Source organism: Exophiala mesophila, assembly GCF_000836275.1.
Source record: "Exophiala mesophila strain CBS 40295 unplaced genomic scaffold supercont1.1, whole genome shotgun sequence".
Taxonomy (NCBI): domain Eukaryota; kingdom Fungi; phylum Ascomycota; class Eurotiomycetes; order Chaetothyriales; family Herpotrichiellaceae; genus Exophiala; species Exophiala mesophila.
The window spans coordinates 3152706-3171429 of record NW_015622504.1 but is presented as its reverse complement, the minus strand read 5'-3'; the positions used below and the strand labels follow the sequence as shown (position 1 = coordinate 3171429).

The 18724-nt window shown below is 50.7% G+C and overlaps 8 protein-coding genes across 9 annotated transcripts; 4 read left to right on the top strand and 4 right to left on the bottom strand.

Annotated features, from left to right (window-relative positions):
• Positions 1 to 21: 21 nt before the first annotated feature.
• Positions 22 to 636, bottom strand: PV10_01013 (uncharacterized protein; the record flags this gene model as incomplete). The annotated part of the gene is made up of 1 exon (XM_016365166.1): positions 22 to 636. One exon carries the CDS (start codon positions 634 to 636, stop codon positions 22 to 24), a length of 615 nt encoding a protein of 204 aa, XP_016228815.1.
• A 1870-nt stretch (positions 637 to 2506) lies between these two features.
• Positions 2507 to 3747, top strand: PV10_01012 (uncharacterized protein). The gene is made up of 4 exons (XM_016365165.1): positions 2507 to 2753; positions 2811 to 2852; positions 2910 to 3468; positions 3523 to 3747. The coding sequence occupies exons 1-4, from the start codon at positions 2643 to 2645 to the stop codon at positions 3744 to 3746; spliced, it is 936 nt and encodes a 311-aa protein (XP_016228814.1). The 5' UTR covers positions 2507 to 2642; the 3' UTR covers position 3747.
• On the bottom strand, positions 3744 to 4982 carry PV10_01011 (uncharacterized protein). The gene is made up of 2 exons (XM_016365164.1): positions 4811 to 4982; positions 3744 to 4612 (listed from the first exon to the last, which is right to left on the bottom strand). The coding sequence occupies exons 1-2, from the start codon at positions 4883 to 4885 to the stop codon at positions 4283 to 4285; spliced, it is 405 nt and encodes a 134-aa protein (XP_016228813.1). The 5' UTR covers positions 4886 to 4982; the 3' UTR covers positions 3744 to 4282.
• A 288-nt stretch (positions 4983 to 5270) lies between these two features.
• PV10_01010 (uncharacterized protein) lies at positions 5271 to 8124 on the bottom strand. The gene is made up of 2 exons (XM_016365163.1): positions 5704 to 8124; positions 5271 to 5654 (listed from the first exon to the last, which is right to left on the bottom strand). Exons 1-2 carry the CDS (start codon positions 7501 to 7503, stop codon positions 5604 to 5606), a joined length of 1851 nt encoding a protein of 616 aa, XP_016228812.1. The 5' UTR covers positions 7504 to 8124; the 3' UTR covers positions 5271 to 5603.
• A 1180-nt stretch (positions 8125 to 9304) lies between these two features.
• PV10_01009 (uncharacterized protein) lies at positions 9305 to 13152 on the top strand. Its single transcript, XM_016365162.1, has one exon. It carries the CDS (start codon positions 9373 to 9375, stop codon positions 13000 to 13002), a length of 3630 nt encoding a protein of 1209 aa, XP_016228811.1. The 5' UTR covers positions 9305 to 9372; the 3' UTR covers positions 13003 to 13152.
• On the bottom strand, positions 13013 to 14204 carry PV10_01008 (ATP synthase subunit 4, mitochondrial). Its single transcript, XM_016365161.1, has 3 exons — positions 14128 to 14204; positions 13601 to 14055; positions 13013 to 13547 (listed from the first exon to the last, which is right to left on the bottom strand). The coding sequence occupies exons 1-3, from the start codon at positions 14156 to 14158 to the stop codon at positions 13302 to 13304; spliced, it is 732 nt and encodes a 243-aa protein (XP_016228810.1). The 5' UTR covers positions 14159 to 14204; the 3' UTR covers positions 13013 to 13301.
• Positions 14205 to 14381: 177 nt separating this feature from the next.
• On the top strand, positions 14382 to 15689 carry PV10_01007 (uncharacterized protein). Its single transcript, XM_016365160.1, has one exon. It carries the CDS (start codon positions 14465 to 14467, stop codon positions 15335 to 15337), a length of 873 nt encoding a protein of 290 aa, XP_016228809.1. The 5' UTR covers positions 14382 to 14464; the 3' UTR covers positions 15338 to 15689.
• A 664-nt stretch (positions 15690 to 16353) lies between these two features.
• PV10_01006 lies at positions 16354 to 17753 on the top strand. 2 transcript variants are annotated; one of them, XM_016365159.1, is made up of 3 exons: positions 16354 to 16411; positions 16490 to 17147; positions 17237 to 17753. In XM_016365159.1, exons 2-3 carry the CDS (start codon positions 16899 to 16901, stop codon positions 17495 to 17497), a joined length of 510 nt encoding a protein of 169 aa, XP_016228808.1. In that variant the 5' UTR covers positions 16354 to 16411; positions 16490 to 16898; the 3' UTR covers positions 17498 to 17753. The 2 variants fall into 2 exon arrangements, with proteins under 2 accessions (XP_016228808.1, XP_016228807.1); XM_016365158.1 differs by having other exon boundaries at positions 16354 to 17147.
• Positions 17754 to 18724: the final 971 nt, after the last annotated feature.

The following is an 18724-nucleotide window of genomic DNA, read 5'->3' as shown; positions in this document are numbered from 1 at the left end:
ACTGCGGTGACTCACTATGATTCAGCTATGCCTGTCAGACTCTTCGTCCAGGTGCCTTCCAACTAGATGTCCCGACCAAGAATCGTGCCTGATCCAGGTTAAGACTCTGTTCATATCATCCCCAGGCTCTTGCTCTCCGACGTCGAGATGTCGGACTTGAAGGCCAGGGTCGTCAAAAGTGCCATAGAAGTGCACGTATGGCTCGGGATCGTCAACCTCCGAACTGGCCTCAGTTGTGGAAGGGCATGAACTGTTGATGGAGAGCGTCCAGCCTACATGGCTATACGAGGAGGCCGAATCTGACCCCAGGGTCTCGCCATCCCAATTGGAGTCTTGGTTTGCCATTTCTGCAGCTCGAGAGCGGAGCCACTGGCTTTCCTGTACTGTTGTTCTGTCTCGATGACGGCTTGTTTCACTTAACCTTCCAAAAACTACCTCCCATCTTGCATCGTCGGCCTGGCGTTGGATCTCTTGACTGCGAATCCGATTGTAGAAGAGAAATGCTGCCCAGACCCAAAGACTTGTGATGATGAAAATGGCGCTTCCGACAAGAACGATCGCGAGGGTAGGGACGGGGTCGAGGTCGAGGTCGGGGTTGTGAACAATGGGCGAAGGTTTGCCAGTGGACATGTTCATGTTTGCTGCTCGGTAAGCCTGTTTTGGAGAGAAAGATGACACGGTAGGAATGTTTGCACTAGACGTCCAAAGAATACGTGAAGGAGAATTGCTTTGACAGTCTGGACGCTTACCGAAGTCAGGCTGCGAGTGATGGAGAATTGTCTTGGACGATACCCTATTGCGTGCAATGTAGTGAGGAGAAAGATGACAGCGGTCTCGCCGCAAGGAAGTACATGTCTCTCTAATGTTGTGGGCTTGTGGTTTTATTTTTTTTTCCCATGCGGGTCAGCAGCGAGGAGCAACGGAAGTGCTATCCACAGAAGGCAAAAGTGTACCATTCTGTCGGTATCAGCATCGAGACTTGAGAGGTCGTCCGTTAAACATCACCATCGGGAGCTTATCTTCCTCGCACTACCTTTTCCTTGACAACAGATGCCTCCAGTGGATTTGCTCGGCTCTCGGAACTCCGCATGAAGGTGGCTCTTGATGGTCTTGTTAGAGCCATGGTGAGCCACATGACTGAGGTAGGTAGCCAAGGACGAGCATCAGAGTTCTTTGAACACTAGTCTGCTGGCCACGATGTTTTCAAGAAGAACTTGTCTCGTTCCACTTCCACTGTGACACAAAGTTTGTGCGTCAAGTAAATTCTTGGACAGTCCACTGGTGGAGGAAGGAGCCTGACTCTGCTCTGCTTTGCTCTTGCCTATGTAACATGAGGTAAAGAGGAAGGCACGCGTGGATGAAGGGTCTTGGCGGGGGCCCTTTCCTCTTTCCTGGTTTTGTGTACCACTCCTTCCTTGCAACAGGCATCCGTGGTTCCCTCCCAACTTGCTGTGTTTTCTGTCTTGCAGAGTCTCTTTCTTTTTCTTTTCATCTCTCTCATCTTTTCCATCATTGCAGGCTGTCTCTATTCTCCATCATCACTCTTTCAAGTATTGGTTTCAATTTCCACCGCGAGATTGGTATGGACTACTGGAAATGCCCGACCTGTGTTACCAACCCCTTTTCAGCTGCACAAGCTCCAGTACTACTTGAGGCAGGCTGCTTCACCATTCCGGACGGTTAGTTACCTTATAGGGTCGATACCCCCTTGATGCAGAGAGACAAACATGTGTACGGGGCGAGCAATCACAAGTTGTCCCCGAGTGAGTATATCTAGTGCCTCGTCTGGCGCTGACTCCATTTCCCATATCATGCACCCCTGTTACGACTCAACCAGTCACAGCTGCCGATCGCCGTTTCCATGGCGCCACGGATCGATCCCGAACAACCTTTGGGATAGGGCTGACCACTCAGAACTCTACCTATACCTTGGCCTTCCTACACCCCGGTTCAATACTGCCTTTCCTAGACTGTGAAAAGTCCTGCAAAAGAACCGGCATCTTACAGGGCACTGCTCATGCGACACACAGCAGAGCAGCTCGGGCATCTATTTGTTTCGAATGATTCGACTTGTCTGGCTCTAGTCATTTCTTAACCTGTTGAACTTGACTGCAAGGTCGACACCGGTTTCGCCCATGACCCAACCACAAGCGTCAACTCGATCGACCATTTGCTAAGTCCGTACTTAAGACTTTGCCGGCACACGTGGAATTTGCCTCAGCGTCCCCGGGACTTGCTTCTCTTTTCCATGGCCCAAGATTCGATTGGTGCCCAGCCATTGGTATCTCGTTCTCGTCACCATCAGCCGGAAGCCGGACCCTTATCCGTCGAATTTTTATTGAACCAGAGAACATGACTTCAATAACTGCCAGGTATTGGTCCCTGGATGTCCGTTTTCACTTTCCTTGCAGATCCGCTCCCCCTGATCTTATCTTCTCAAAGTATTTCTTTCCCTTGAGCTCGTAACGACAGCATGCAAGTCACGCAATGTGATTGTGTACTTGATTCTGATTCTATCACTTGACTCGAGATTTGTCATCTCACAGGTGGCAGGACGGTCCGCGGTCAATGACTGTCATGATGCCCCGATCGATTGCACATATCTTCAAAACCTCAAGAGAGCGTGGCCCGCTCAACACTGAATGCCTGTCATGATGAGAATCGCCATAGCCGGTACCAACGGGCTTGCACAGTACATCGCCAACTATATCGATAATACAACGTCACATCAATTTGTCGTATTGTCACGAAGTGTAGGCTGTCAGCCCGTGAGATTCTCCATTCGTCGCCTTGGCTAATGATGGTGTAAGCCCGCGCCTGCCCTGGTCGGTAGAGGCTGGCAGGTCATCCAAGTACGATAATGCCACCGATGAATATGCTCCTTTGCAACCTGTCGCTGACAGCCTTAGGTCGATTACGCCAAGTCTAACTCAACAGACCTTCGATTCAACCTCACTGGTGTTGACATTGTCATTTCCACTATCAGCGGCCAAGCGCAGATGGTCTTGATCGAAGCCGCCGCAGCGACTCATGTTCGCCGCTTCGTGCCATCTGAGTTTGGGGGTCCTCCAGCCTTACGTCCTCGAAATGACTTGTTGGACAATCATCGGCGTGCGGCACTGGGACGGCTACATCAATTAGAAGCTTCAGGCATGCGGTTTACCATCTTCACCTGCGGCATCCTGTACGAGAGATTTGCACCGGGAGGACTGTCAGCCTCTCAAATCGCCACAGGGAGCGTGACTGCACAAGAAGGAAGTTACCTGATGGACTTTAGACACAGAACGGCACAAATTCCTGTCCACGGTCCTTCGGGCAACATCCCACGAATCTGTATGACGTCCGCGAGGGATGTAGCCAGGTTCGTGACTGCTGCTCTCGACTTACCAACTTGGCCGAGGGAGTTTAGAATGAGAGGCGATCGTATGACTGTTAGGGATGTCGTTGCCATTGCGGAGCAGGTCCATGGTATGCCGAAGATGTCCTGATCATGACCACGTGAACCAGTCTGACCCTACACAGGCAGTCCATTCGAAATCTCGAACCACACGCGAGCCTCTTTGCAAGACTCGTTGACATATGCCCGAGCAACTGGAGATCGAGCCCGAGAAGAGCATGTTCATGATCTCTTAGCCACATCTGAGGGACGATTCGACTTTACCAACACCACTCTCAACCAACTGGTCTCCATTCAACCCGAGGGATTCCGAGACTGGCTCTTGCGGGTGTGGTCTTCAGCGATATGAGAATTGATGAATTTGAATAGACTTGATGTAGACTATACATCTCGCTGATTAGCAGATGTCACTCTCTGTAATTTCTTTTCAAGAGATATGATGTGTACGGGCCCAATCACCATCCAGACACTGGCCTACCAAGTCAGGGCTTTGAAATATGAGACTTTTGCGAAGGCCGCGATAGCTCATGCCATCTTCCCCGGCCCCTTGTAGGTCTGAAGATGGTACACCTCTTCAACCTGGTGACTGACCCACTGATTCGTTCGCTGATAGTTCATTGATACATGTCCCATGAATGCCCTTGTGAATACAAGACAGCTGCCAACGGCCGTGGGCGAAGCACCACCAAAGTCAGAGGATATTGAAAAGTGGTTCACATGTGTCGTGTCATGGTGTATAGACCGCCTCGCTCCTTGACCATCTGCGCATTCCACATACACATATACGAAGCCACCCTGGAGCTTCTTCATCAAAGCCTCTTCCTCTCCTCTCCTCTCCTCTTCTCTTTCTCCGTTCTCCTCAATCCGTTTTATTCTTTTCCCCTTTCATCTAATAACACCACCAACGCCCGCCCATCCAAGGACAAACCCACTCAAAGCATCTGCGAAAAGACCACCTCCTAACCAAATCTCTCTCCAAGCGCCAGAACCATGATTCCTCCCCTTTACGGCTCCACTCTCATTGAGACCTCTTGAACCCGGCGTGCCGGCAAAATAACGCTGAGGATCGGCGTGCGCGAGCACAAAGTAGAACAGGGCCGATAGGAATAGGTTGGCGCCAAGGTAGAATGCGAACCCTTGTAGAGATTCCAGACCGAGGATACCGGCTGCGATGCCTAAAAGAAGGCCTGATATTGATCGAATGTTGGAAATGGTCTGGTCTCCCAAGTCAGTTATTTGCGTTTTTGGGTTCTTGAGCAATAGGCAGAATGGTCGACACACTACACTCCAAACTCCGAGACAAGCCAAGCCAGATGTCTCTAGTCAGAGCCTAGGTGTCTGTCTTGCGAGTGTAGTGTCGTGGTGGTGGTGGTGGTGGTGGTAGTAGTAGACGGGAGAGGGGATTCGACTTACTCGTGTGTTGTGTGCAAGCGATTCAGGTACTAGAGGGTTAAGGAATACAGACAATTCCAGCGGTGTTGGCGCCATTGTGGCGTTTGAGAAATCCACACACTCTCTCTCAAGGGATTCTTTGGGTATCAATCTTTGAGGTGCAGTCAGCGGCAGATGGTCTCGTCGAAGCTACAAGTTCATCCCCAAGTTTAACGGCAGGCTGCAATACAAGTACAGCGGAGCATTGAGGCTTATATTGAGACTCTTGGCGTCCCAAGACTGACACCTTGGATACTTGGATGTCAAACCTTCTCTCAACCGCGAGCATGACCCCATAACCATGACTGAGGACCGTCTGGTACTCCCAACAGGGTATTTATCTTCTTGATGACCATCTAACTCCAGTCTCCTCCGTGGCGGGCAACTAATTATGGATCACGGAAGAATCACAAACATAGAAATCATGCCAAATGAACGGAAGTTGATGCACGAGGTTTGATTATTGAACATAGAAAAGTCGTCCGTAGGTGCATGCGTGGTATCATCACGCTATATGTAACCTTTTCAGTGGTCCTCCTTAGTTGATTAGACGTGGATACATGTCATTAGAAGAGGCCGCGGGCGTCGGTTCGTAGGTACCATCGAGGACATGTTCTAAGAGACAGGCAACAAAATGATCCGGTCCTGTCAATGGCCAGCTTGGAGCAGGAGATTTCAAGTCTAGTCGTCGTACAAGATAGAAGGCCCAGCTTCGATCCTTCGGTCGTGTCGTTTAATCGCAAGCACCTTTTGCCGTCCCGTTCCATGGAGTCGTTCAGCCTGCTATTTTCCCTTCCTCCCGGGCTTCTTTGACCTGTTCAAACACCTGATATAATGTCAGATCTCGCATATGACCATAGACTCAATGAACTTACCTTCAACATCTTGTTCCTGGCGCCCAACGCATTGACGCCTCGAGCATCTAGCCCCTTGTCATCAAGTTCCACCAGCTCCTCCCACTTCAAGTCCTTCAAATTGTCGGTATATTTGTGCAGTCTCAGTGACCGAAGCCAGGCGGGAATGTCTTGGAGCAGAACCGGATCTGTGGGGTCCTCGGGAGGTTTGGAACTTCCACGGCGACCTCTCGGCGAACGTCCACGATTGATTTCGGAGTGGTCTGAGAGATAGCCTTCGCTTCCAACGACTGTTGGCATAAAAGTAGGCAGGCCTTGTCCCATCATCATTTGGCCCCCATCGTATGCGGCAAGGAAACCGTTGTGTTGTGGTGAAGCGAAGCTCGTTTGACCAAGAGGAGTTTGCAAAGGCAAGCCCGGAGAGTTGGGACGAGAACGATGACCTTGTGCAGCGGCGATCTGCTGAGCTTGAATTGCGGCAACTTGTTGAGCATTTAGGATCTGACCGTGGTCGTTAACCATGATGGTGTTAATACCAGGAATGCCAAGGGAATTGAGACCAGGAGACAGAGCCGGCTGTGAAGGGACTTGTGGTTCGTTAGACCTTGCCCGGCGATACTTTTTGACATCATCCAAGGCAATTCTATTGTTGACGGTCGAAAGTGCGGCGAGTTTCATGGCTGTCGCATTAGCCACCATGTCAGTATGAGCAGGGGACTGATTGAAGCTGGGCACCATTGGAGTATTACTCATCGAGGCCCAACTTTGGTTGCCGACATTGTATGGAGACAACATAGGGAGCTCGCTACCTCCGTGGTCTGGTGCGGTCAAGGTGGTGTTTTGGATGTTGCCAGAAGTCATTCCTGGGGGCCGAGGGGAGCGTAGACCGCCTGCAGATGAGGGTGGTTGCGCAAATTGGCCCATGGGAGGTGGCGGTAGCGTTTGAGTTTGGCCGGAGGAAGATTTTGGACGAGAAATAGGAGGCTGTTGTGAATCTGGACCTTGACGCCAACTCAAGGCGTCCGACTTGTTCTCTCTGGGTGCTGAGATGGTGGGGGCGACAAGAGAAGTGCGATCTCCAATGGTGCTGTTCCTGTTGGAAGGGGGGAGGTTGCCAGTCTGCTGTGCGTATTCTGCCTTTTGTTGTTGAATAGCAGCGACAGCGTCGGGAAACATGGCGTGGATGGTTGACTGATCCAGCCCGGAATTACGCTTATTTCCAGCAGGAGACACCGGAGAGGGTCGACCAAGAGAGATTCTCCGGTCGTCGGCATTGAGCTTTGACATGGCATCGCTCAAACGACTAGACATGGGGTCCTTCTCCCCAAAGTTGGCGGGAGACAGAATGCCAGATATCGGGTGGCTCTTGGACATTTGGTTCAAGACCTGAGCGAAGAATCGTTGTTGCATCTGGGTAGTCTGCTGTATCAGAGCATATGTGGCGGCCGTACGTTCAGCTTCACTCAAGACTCGAAACCATTGTTCAATGGCACTCAGCTCGTCCTTGAAATCTTGGTCCAAAGTGGCAGCAGCCATCTCTTCCAGCATAGTCTCGTACTGTTCGATGTCTTGAATCCACTGCTCACCCAACCTGTTAGAGTCGTCGAGGCCGCCCTGCTGGGATTGTTGATTATAAAGGACCTCGGAGGCAGGACGAATGGACCTTGCGGAAAGTGGAGAGTTGAAAGACATGTCGGCTGAAGATCGAACTTGCTGACTATGAGCATTTGTCGAGCCGGCAGTTCTGGAGGAGGGAGGGCGCAGCGAAGTCTTGGAGGCCTCTGGGGTACTGTTCCTGTTCCCAATGATGTTGCTCGCCATGGTGGCTTATTCTTTTACAAGTCAAACTCGGGTGACACGAACGACAGACAAGGTTGCAGTGACGAGGAGCTAGGGAGGCGAGGATTCAGACAGCTTGACAGAGGTGGGGTGGGAGGTAGCACAAGCAAGTCTAGCTGATCATCAAGGCGCACTCGAGGATTGGACCAGGAGAAGAGAGGGGATGGGTGGCTGCGTGGTGGGAGGTGTGGTTAAGGAGCCGACTGGAGCCAGTCCACCGGCGCAGGTCAAGGATAGGATGAAAGACGAGGGAGTCGTTGAGGTTGCTCAGCAGGCGGCGAGCGAAGTAGAAGACCAACTGCAAAAGGCGAAGGATGATGGTGTCAAAAGGTGCGAGTGAGATTCAGTGTGGAAGTGGTGGTACGCGAGGTGTCTCAGACACGATCGGGAAGGCTGAAGAGTCCAAATCAATGCCGAATATAAGCAACGGGGTACAGAAGGCTAATGGCGACAGTGAAGAACCACGGTCGATTGGGACGACAACAAAGGTGACTCGACTCGAGAGTGGGTTTAGGTGAAAAAAAAAAAGGCAACAGGAGGAGAGAAAGGTCGACAGGAAGATCGTGGGAACTGAAACGTGTAGGAGGAGTGGAAGGAGCAAAGGTGCGAGCAATGGCATTAATTGGTGGCAGCCATGCCTTCCTCGTTGAATAGTAGCTGAAAATAAGACAAGCCCGGGAAGGAATATGCCACTGGTAGCTTAAACGAGGCAGCGGGTTGGTTGACGAGGTACATTAGCAGCCACTAAGCAGCACTTTCTCACACTTCTGGGTACTTTCTAGGGTCCACCCACCTAACCGTCCACGCCGTTCCTCGAGGCCCGAGGCGCCCCTCGGCCTGCCTCGCCTGTTTATAGGCCACTCCATGCCTATTAAGTAAACTGATGTTAACGTCCCGACGGTTTCCAACTCCGCGAACACGCCCTGTGGGATGCCTAGCCCTAGCCCCTGGGTCAGTCTCCGGGTTCTCGGATATTTTCTCAGGGCTAATTTCTGAAAGGGCAAGAAAATATTGGGCTGCTATTGGTGTCATGTCAGTCATATTCAGGTCTGTCTGCGATGATTGAAAATGTGGGCACCTGGCTTCAGTGCACATGGGAAGTTGCAACTACCAACTTTTTGGTGGGCAGATACAGAAGTACCTCCGTACAAATGGAAGGTGCGTCGCAAGCCGCCAAACACGTGCAATCCTCACCATGTGGTCAACGCCATCACATATCCTTGATGGAATGTCGACGAGGACATGGATTTGACACGCCTAGGGGCCAGTTAGGTAACTCCTGGGCTTGCCGTCCGCGTTTCTCGGCGCTGTCCATGCATGAAACTCATTTCCCTCACCAATGAGAGTATCATAGCTGACGAAACGCCGTTTCGAGGCACGGTCTCTGCACGCCATTTTGGTATTTCATATGCTTTATCTCCAACGCATGCATGGGCCAGATTCACAAGCCATTGCATGCCAAGCCCAGCCCCTCGGCCCCCCAATTCACGCAGAACTCGAAGGACCCTTTTATGATTGGCTATACGCGTACATAGAACAGGACGCCACATTGTGGCGCAACACTTGTGGCGCCGTCTCTTTGTTTTCTGACTCCATCTCCATCTCTGACTTGTTCCACACCTGCTTCATGAATCCACTTCTAAGCTGACATTCAATCTCATGCTTGGCTAAGTGTGCATCGAAAACCATAGTCACTGAATCGCAGTTGATGCTACGACCCGAACGTTGGCAGCTTCTGCGCCGCTCTGAATCAGTCTAAAACCCATCTGCAATGTCGTCTTGGCTTTGATGCCTGCCTCGAGCAAATTCTCAGGCGATCATGCAAGGACTGGCGCCTAACAGTCTTTCAAAATGGACCAAAACATACCAGGGAAGCCTGAAGATCCAGCAGACACCCAACCTTACCCATGGATGAGCCTAGTTCCTCCAGTTAGCATGGAAGAACTTCGCAATGAAACCAGTCATACTCACATCCCCACTCTCCCTCAACCTACATCTCAGAGCAGTCTCCACCAGTCAATTCAAGAGGATGGCAGTAATGACCAGTCCATATCCAATGCATACCCAGCACTTGCCGCTCCCCTTACCATCTCTGAACCATATCCTTTGAATGGCGGTGATCAAATGGCTGAGGATGATGAAGACGATGGCGAAAGTGGCGCCGATGCCTCGGACGATGGAAATGATTCTATTGACGAAGCTGAAGAGCGCATTGTCCAAAGAACCATGGGAATCCAAGATGTGTCTTCTTACCAGCGAAAGCGAAAGACCCCCCAGTTGAATCAAGAATCATCCAATACACCTCCCCAGAAACGTCGCAAGAAAGGCACCGGGCGGAGAGGCGGCTGGAGCAAGGGCTTGAAAATCGGCCCCAGACCAGCCATGGAACCAAGCCCCGAGTTTACGCGTCTCCACCAACAGGCTTTGAGCGCCTTCATCGATGAACAAGACTCCGAACAAGCCCGCGACCTGATCCTTCAGGCCATCGCCATCAATCCTGAAATATACGCGGCTCATGCCCTGCTTTCGGAGATATATTTCTCACGAGACGAGACCGAGAAGGCCATCGCTGCATTGTTCAGCGGTGCACACAGTGCTGCTCGAGATGCCGCTGTCTGGCGTCAAGTGGCCGATGCATGTCTGACCCATTCCAAAGACAATAGAGAGATCGCCTTACAGCAGGCTAGCTATTGCTATGCTCGGATCATTCATAATGATACCAAAGATATTGACGCCCGACTTGAGCGTTCTGCTCTCAGCCGCGAACTCGGCAACATAGGAAAAGCCAACAAAGATTTGGATGCCTTGTTGAAGCTTATACCTCGTGATGCCGTGGTAATGAGGCACATTGCCGAGATTGGCATCGAAACGAAGAATACCGCGAGGGCAAAGGCTCTGTATGAGGAGACAATCCAATACTACAAAGACACGGACTCCCAAGGAGAAAAAGGCTTCACTTGGGCACATCTGAATACCTACGTCCAACTCCTAGCTAACGAAGAGCCTGCTGAAGTTGCTCGAACTAATGCCATCACAAGGCTCAGACAGTTGTCTCGTTGGCTTCTTGGGCGCGAAGACGAGTCATTTTGGGACAACTACGATGCTGATGATCGAGAATGGGATGCAGAGGACGAACCAAGACGACTACTTGTTCCACAACACTTTCCCGGCGAGCATTCCCCCGATTCGTATGGTCTTGGATTACCTCTTGAAATCCGAATTCAGTTGGGAATTCTGCGTCTACGACAAGGCCATGAGTTCATGGACGAGGCAATGGCTCATTTTGAATGGTTAGAGCCGGAGGCGCGGGACGACCTTGCATCTGTTTACGACTTCCCCGACCTATTTTTACAAGTCGCCCAAACCCTCTTGTCCATCAAATGCCACGAACAAGCCCTCCGATATTTTGAAGCCTTGAAGGATGTGGAGGCTTATAATGATGTTGATTTTTGGCTTGGGATCGCTACATGTTACTACGCGGTGGAGGACAAAGCGAAAGCTATCCAGTGCTACGAGGCTGCCAAGATAGTGGACAGTGAATGTGGTGAAGCAAGGACACAACTTGCAAAGCTCTACACCGATCTCGACGAGAAGGAAAAGGCCATCGAGAATGCTCGAGAGGCGGTGCGCATCGCCGAAGCGGCGACAAAGCTGACGGAGAAACGGAAATACGAACGTAAAGAACATCGTCTAGCCCGCACAGCAGCCGAGAATGCCCTCAAGCAGGCAGTCCAACTTTCAGGACCGGCACCGGCTGGAGTTCCGGTACACCGTATCGAGTCCCGGTTGAACCGATCAAGAGAAACACAAGCAAGGTCAAGAAGGCTCCCGCGCCGTATGCTCGGAACGTTCACTGCCGCTCCTGACCATCGTAGCAGCACAGACGAATCAGCTGCATTCACAGGAGTCATGAAGACAACGTCTGTTCCCCGACCTCAGTCCATGAGGCTGGAAGACAAGGAGACTTATCGCACTCAGGGTGACCTTCGGATCTACGGCGATCTCTTGGCCAATACCGACGCCATGAGATCAGGAGATGAAGCAGCAACACGGATATGGATGGAATGCTCTACCAGTCTCATTGCCGACTTCTGCAGCAATCGCAAGTTCTTCCCCAGCGAGCGCAACCCCTCAGCATGGATCAATGCCAACGAAAACGCCTCCAAATCCCACAAACGGGGGCAAGGTACATATGGACTTGTCAGAGGCGAATACCAACCAAGATCCTTGCCATCCGCCGCACCGGCCATGACATATCGAAACATTTCCTTCCCTGAATGGCTTGACCTCTTCCTCGAACACGCCATGCTTCAAGCCAAGCTGGACACCCGGGAAGCCTGCTATAGAACCATCACCGCCGCCATTGACTGCGACGTTTGGCATGCAGACTCGGCAGCTCAGCTACGTATATACATCGCCTATTTCGCATGCTGCCTTGCACTGCGCGACGATGCGACTCTCTTCAACATCGTACTTCGGTGGTTCTTACGAACATACCAGTTCTGCACTGATGCCTACCGACTCTTCGCAGCCACCAATCTTGTCTTTCCTCACCCGATGGACAAAGGCGGCAAAGATGGACAAAATACAAACGCCCCTTTCCGCAGTGGACCCACCCAGAAATTCATGTTTCGACAGATCATGATGATGGACGCAAACCTGCCACTTGACTACAACGAGGGTAGTGAATGGGGTCCGGTACCAAATTTCATGCGGCGACAGAGAGATGGCGTGAGAATTGAAGTCCAGCCAAACTCCAAACGTGTCGCAGGTGAAAGCGACGGCGAGAGCGAGTATGGACTGAAGACCGGCGACGTTGACCAAATCAATGACTCGGCATCCGACTTCGTCACTCCAAAAGAGATGGACGTTGTGCTCCTTACATTGTACGCACATCTCTTATACGCCGGAGGCAGCTTTGTCAATGCTCTCTCGTACTTTTTCCGTGCACGAAGTCTGGACCCCAAAAGCCCCGTCATAATGTTGAGTATTTCGCTGGCCTATTTTCACGAGATGCTCAAGCGACAGAATGAAAACCGCCACATGTACGCATTGCAAGGTTGGTCGTTCTTTGACGAGTATGTTGAGTTGCGGAGGAATGTCGCCAGAGACAAGGACCGGGAGTTTGCCGAGCAAGGGAAGACCAATTTGGGCTTGCAACACATAGCCGAAGTCGAGATTGAATTCAATCGAGCGAGAATTTGGCAGATGCTGGGCATGGCCGATCTGGCCATCCGGGCGTATGAAAAAGCGTTGGCACTGCGACAAAAAGACGAGACGTCGATTAATCCTGATGAAAACAACGACAATTACCCACCCCTGCCCGGCGACATCAACAGCAACGACACATCTGATCCAAAGGTCACTTCTACAGATTTGGAATTCACCATGGAGGCCGCATACGCAATTCAAACGATGTACGCCTTGAGTGGGAACATGGACATGGCGAAGAGTGTGGCCGAGAAATATCTGGTTGTTTGATGAGAGAACCTGGTGAAAAAGCACTCTTTCCCAAAACATGCTTCACATGAATATGACACAGTGTTAGGACGTAGTCTTAAACAAAGGAATTTAATCTGCTCTATTTAAGTTGATGCAGAGATCAAAGGCAATCGGACGAGAGCCGATGAGATGTTTTTTATGTACAACATTCAACACAATCTCCTCGTTCCTGTGTCGCATCATCCACGCAATCTCGCCGGTATTTCTATCAGAAAGTGATACAACTCCTGGGCGTTATCGCATTGCAGTGTCCAGGTCAGGAGTCGACAGGTGCTTCACTAAGCCTTGGTAGCCACGAGCTTCTCCACGTCGGCAACGCTTTGTTGGAGGATTTGCTGCAGGACCTTGGGGTTCTCGAGTTCCTTGGTGACTTTAGCAATGATGCTCTCGGCAAGTTCCTTCTGTTGTCGCTGCTTGACTTGGCCTTCGTAACGGACCCAGCTGTCGAGGACGGTTTTGGCTTCAGCTGCAACGGCGGTTCTTTGTTCGAGTTCGAAAGCCTGGGCTTCGAGTTTGGCGGTTTCCTGAATTGGCTTATTAGAAGCTTGATCGTGGCATTCAGGCTTTGTAAACTCACCTTGGAGACCTCAAACAGCTGTTGAGTGATCTCAACGACGTTGCTCAGAGGCTTAACATCCTCGATTCTGGACTTGACAGCCTCGACGTGGCCTTCTCTTGCCGAGTTCAAAATGTCCTTGTACTTGGCAATGGTGGTGGTAGCCCACTCGTTATAAGCCGGGCCTCCATATTTAAAGATTCCATAGAAGACGCTCAACAAGCAAAAGGCCACGACAGATTCCTCGTTGACCACGTAGAGCTCATTGCTGATAGCCCAGACCGAGATACCAGCACCTGCGGAAAGGATAGCAGTCTTGCTAGCGATGGAAGATCCGGGGAGCGCGTCGAGGATCGATTGAGCCTTCTTCTTGGGTTCTTCAGCGGGGACGTTGCTGGCGTAGCGCCTTGAGGTCAATGGAGTTGTAAGGGCTGGGAGGGATCGGAATGGTGCTGAAGGTCGGAGTTTCGCAGCTCCTGTAATGACGATAGATTGTCAGCTCATCGTTTGCTCGCCCTGGTCTCCATCAGAGTCCATCAGATACTTACCGGCCGCGTGCCTCGCCAGTCTAGACGCCATTGTGAATGAATATAGATTGCCTGGACAAAGACTGGTGGTGTCCCTGTTTGGAGCTGTTTGACGTTTCTTTGCCAGAGAGCTCTTTCCTCACTTCGGCCTTGGCACGGCAAGAGGCTAGTTCAAATGTGGACTAGACAATTCTCAGTCTTGGCATTTATTGTTTCCCCCTCCTTTGATGATAATGACCCCAAAAAAAGATTGGATGCAACATTCATAGGTTTATTTTTCATTCATAACTGTATTAATCTCGAGTTTCTCGTCGATATTGAGAGCCGTGCTCTCGCGGGCACTTCAGCGACCGCAACCATGCCTTCTTCATCCGGCAATGATTCATATGCGCAGCTCATCTCGGCGCCGATGACTGCACCGCAGAGGAAAGCCCTCCTCAAAGAACTCCAGAAGCCAGAAACCATCTCGAGTCTCCGCAGGCCGGAGATCCTAATGGACTTTTTCACCGACAGCCTTGACATGGGCGACCTGGGACTTGCGGTCCCTGCTCTTCAAGGACTATTCTACCTGATCACCACCAAGAACCTCGACTATCCCTCCTTCTTCGTACGTCTCTATGCGTTGCTCGATAAAGATCTCTTGCACAGCAAGTACCGGTCGCGGGTCCTCCGGCATCTGGACGTTTTCCTCTCGCCCACCAACCACCTTCCAGCCGCCACTATTGCCAGCTTCATCAAGCGCCTGTCGAGGCTCTGTCTGTTCGCACCACCATCTGCCATCGTCGCGATTGTGCCCTTTATTTACAACCTGTTGAAATCCCACCCCACCACCACTTTCATGATTCATCGCCAACCCCACCCACCTTACACAAAATTCAAACACAACTTGGGCAATGATCCCTACGACCCTACCGAGCCGAATCCCCAGCTCACAAATGCTATCGAGAGCTCACTTTGGGAGCTTGAAACAATACAATCCCATTACCATCCGACAGTCGCCAGCATTGCACGCATCATCTCCGAGCAGTTCACCAAACAACAATATAATCTCGAGGATTTCTTGGATCATGGCTATGCAACACTCCTGGAAAGTGAGCTGAAGAAGAAGGAAAAGAAACCACCAGTAGTCGAATACAAGATACCCAAGAAGATCTTTTCCGGCGACGATAGCGATGCTGAGGGTGAAGAGTTCAGAGCTAATCAGTTGGTGGATCTTTGGGACTTTACTTGATGTTGGAATGAGCGATCGATCCTACGGGTACTTTCGCATGTTGTGCCAGGATGATCTTTTCCCCCAGCACTCCTTGAGTAATACTTTGGCCCCACATCGGCACTCCCTCAGCATTCCTTCAGTACTCCTTCGGCATTCCCTTAGCACTCCTTGAGGATTTCAAGATGAGGACAAGATTTGCGATATTTTTCTAGCGCTGGCGTTCAGGGTCTTTCTACCTTTGGGATACAAGAGTTTGCTATCTCGATGAGGACAACATACGAGCTGGCCAAAGAAGCCAGTAATTGATGGGCATGATTCTGTGGATAGACACGAATAGATTACATAGACATTGAGCATGATTATTCAAACCCAAGCATAGAAATACTAGCTGTGTGAAGGATAGATGTGAAACTCTTAATTTATGTAGTTATCAATTGGAATGCATGTTTGTTTATTTCTTCGGTCCTTCTTCGAGGATAATCGAGAGATACTCCGTCTAAGATATGAACGTGGAATTACGATTGGCTTACTCGAGTTGCATCCAGTGAGGCAGCCAGTATTGTGCAAGTCTGCCTCAAAACACGATCTTTCCTCCATCTCGCAACGAAACAACATCTTACGACTTTGGTCGGGAGCTGCAATTCCCACAAACGAAAGACCCTTCCCACAGGGCCCTAAGGTGGTTGGAAAAGACAAAAATGCTGATAGCCGGTCCGACAGGCCATACGACTCTGACAACAGCTCAAGGGACTTGGTAGGTGCACCTTACAGGGCCGAAGGGTCCCTCGGGCCTACCTGGTCACCGTGGGCATGGGCGGGATCGCGTTGAATCAAAGTTTGATCCGTGCACACCAGCACTGAGACAAGCAACTTCCTGCCACCAACTTTAACCTTGTCGTGCCCCCGTCCATCCCGCCTCTATTCCCTTGCTTACCTTCGAGAAATCAGAAACATAGATGCCGTTGGATGACAAAAAAAGACATACTCCATAGGACACTACGGGACTCGACGGTCGGACCATGACGACACGAAATCCTGGACCAACAACGCGTGTGCCTCTACGGAGTACTAACTGATTACTTGCCTTACGGAGTACTTGCCTTCCATCCACATCCACGTCCACATCTACGACTAAACTACGCCCTGAGTGCTGACGTCTCCCATTACCAGCCATGTTAGATCTTCACGGTGGCCTTTCTCAATTTGCCCCTTCAATCACGTTCCTGGTCTCGACGGTTCGACCCGCCTTCTTTTCAGAGTCGTGACAAAACTCTTTGCTGGTGGATCTGACGGGGCACACGGCCTCGGGGCTCACGGCCTCAGGGCACAAGGTCCCGGTCAGCTCGTATGTTTTACACGGTGGTGGCCGACTCTTGTCGTCATGGATTACTTAGGTATATAACATGGGCTTCAGCTGTCAAAAGCGTTTGGGTTTCTGCCTATTCCTGCGGTTGAATCCAACAAGTCAAAGTAATCCAGGTAACCAGGTTCTTTATCACCTAGGTTATCTATCTCATCAGACCATTTCTTTCCAAACCCTGTTACTCTCTTTCTATCCACCCTCGTTCAGACATCCATCATGCATACTTTCCTTGTCGCGGCGACGTTGGCTCTCGCCAGTACAGTCGTCGCCTTCCCTGGGAGATGGGCGGAATGGGGCAACTATGGAGGTGGATTGAATGCCACTGGCGTTCAATACCTCATCACTGGATATACATATCTGCTGGAATATCCTACAGGTCCAAACTTCAATGCGACTGCCAATGCCATCTTGTCCGACAAGTTCTTTGTCTCGTCTGACTCAATCAACACGTTGTCTGGACGTCCGGTACGTACCAAACCTCCAAGACTTTCTTTCTCAATAGTCAGTCAGTCCAGTGGAGAGGTGCTAACTCGGGGTCTCTTTTTTTCTTTTAGCTCGGTGTACCAGCATATCCCAGCAAACAAGCATTCATACTCGGTCAGGCACAGACGCCGGCACTGCCAGGTCTTCAGACTTTGGGCTACTTCTACAGCTCGGACCAAATCGCATGGCGGTGGAATGTCACCCAATTCGGAACTCGACAGAATGAGATCAAAGGTATCATTACCTTTGACGTCAATCCGCAGAGTCTGCAGATCGATGCCGTCTATTCCGAGTTCAACACAATCGCATTCAAGGAAAATATCCCCCAATAATGAACCAGATCAGATGCTTAGGAGTTTGTGATGTGTTTAATTGACGGTCTTTCTTTTGTTGGTGTACGGGACGCATAAAATTTGGGTTTTAAGGATGTACACATTGATGCGCAATGATGGTGCAATAGGGCATGGGAGTTTGTTGGCCAAATTCGCATTGGTATTTCGTAACGATCCGGTGGAATAGTGGATGATTTCCTGGTACATCGCATGCCTTTGCAATTATAGTTCCGTGTCCGTAGACTTATATTTCTTTCCACCACTTATCATCCTGTTTTCATTATCCATGGGATCCTTTGTTGCAGTTCGAGCAACTTATGTCGTCCAAAGGCTCCATAGAAATATATGGAGCATGGCGGGAAATAGATGGATATCATCTCGTTCGTACCAGGCTCCCTTTTCCCTCAAGACCGCGACGAACCACGCAGATCATCTCTCCGTTCCCATCCCCTTTCAATTGCTGGTTGAGGTCGGGCAACTTGGCAGGTTTCCTCAGTGATGTTCCTGGCTGTGACGTCACGTGAACAGTATAGCCATGAAGTGACAATATATTCATCCCAGTGGCTCATCAAGACAGCTGTGACCTGACAAAGCTAGACTATTGAGACATCTCCAAGTCACGAACGAGTCGTCAGGTCCTGGACAGCTTGATCGTTAGTCTGGGCTTTTGAAAGAAGAGCCACAGTCCACAGCAATGGGGCCTTGATAGGGTGGTTCCAGTTCGAGGGCACTCTTTAAGGTTTCATGCGTTCGTCTTATATACAGGCTCCACCTAGTCTCAAGTTTTGGTCTGCCGGTCCACAGTCGTGACCTTGAAAGCCTGCTCTTGTTCCTGCTTGTCACTCTTGAGCCCTAAAGCGTCCTCGATGTGGTCTGAGAACATCAGCATGGCCCCTGCGTTCAGCATGATGGCCACACCAATCACGGCGCGTGTCTTTGGAGGAATGCCCTTGTAGGACCTAGAGGAGGATTAGTTGTTGGTCTGGAAAGATGAAAAGGCGAGGCTATTGGTGGACAATAGGGACAATAAAGGGATCAGAAGGGTTGGATAGATGGAAAACACTTACGCCCAGAGCGACATATCGACCAGCCGGAGAACAGCACGCAGGTAACAGCACGTACTCTTGGTGAGGTTGCGGTAGTGTGAAGAGATCTACAAGCATCCAGAAGACGTGACGATCTGGCCAAGGGTCCGTTCATCTCAATCGGGTTAGACAATACAACGGC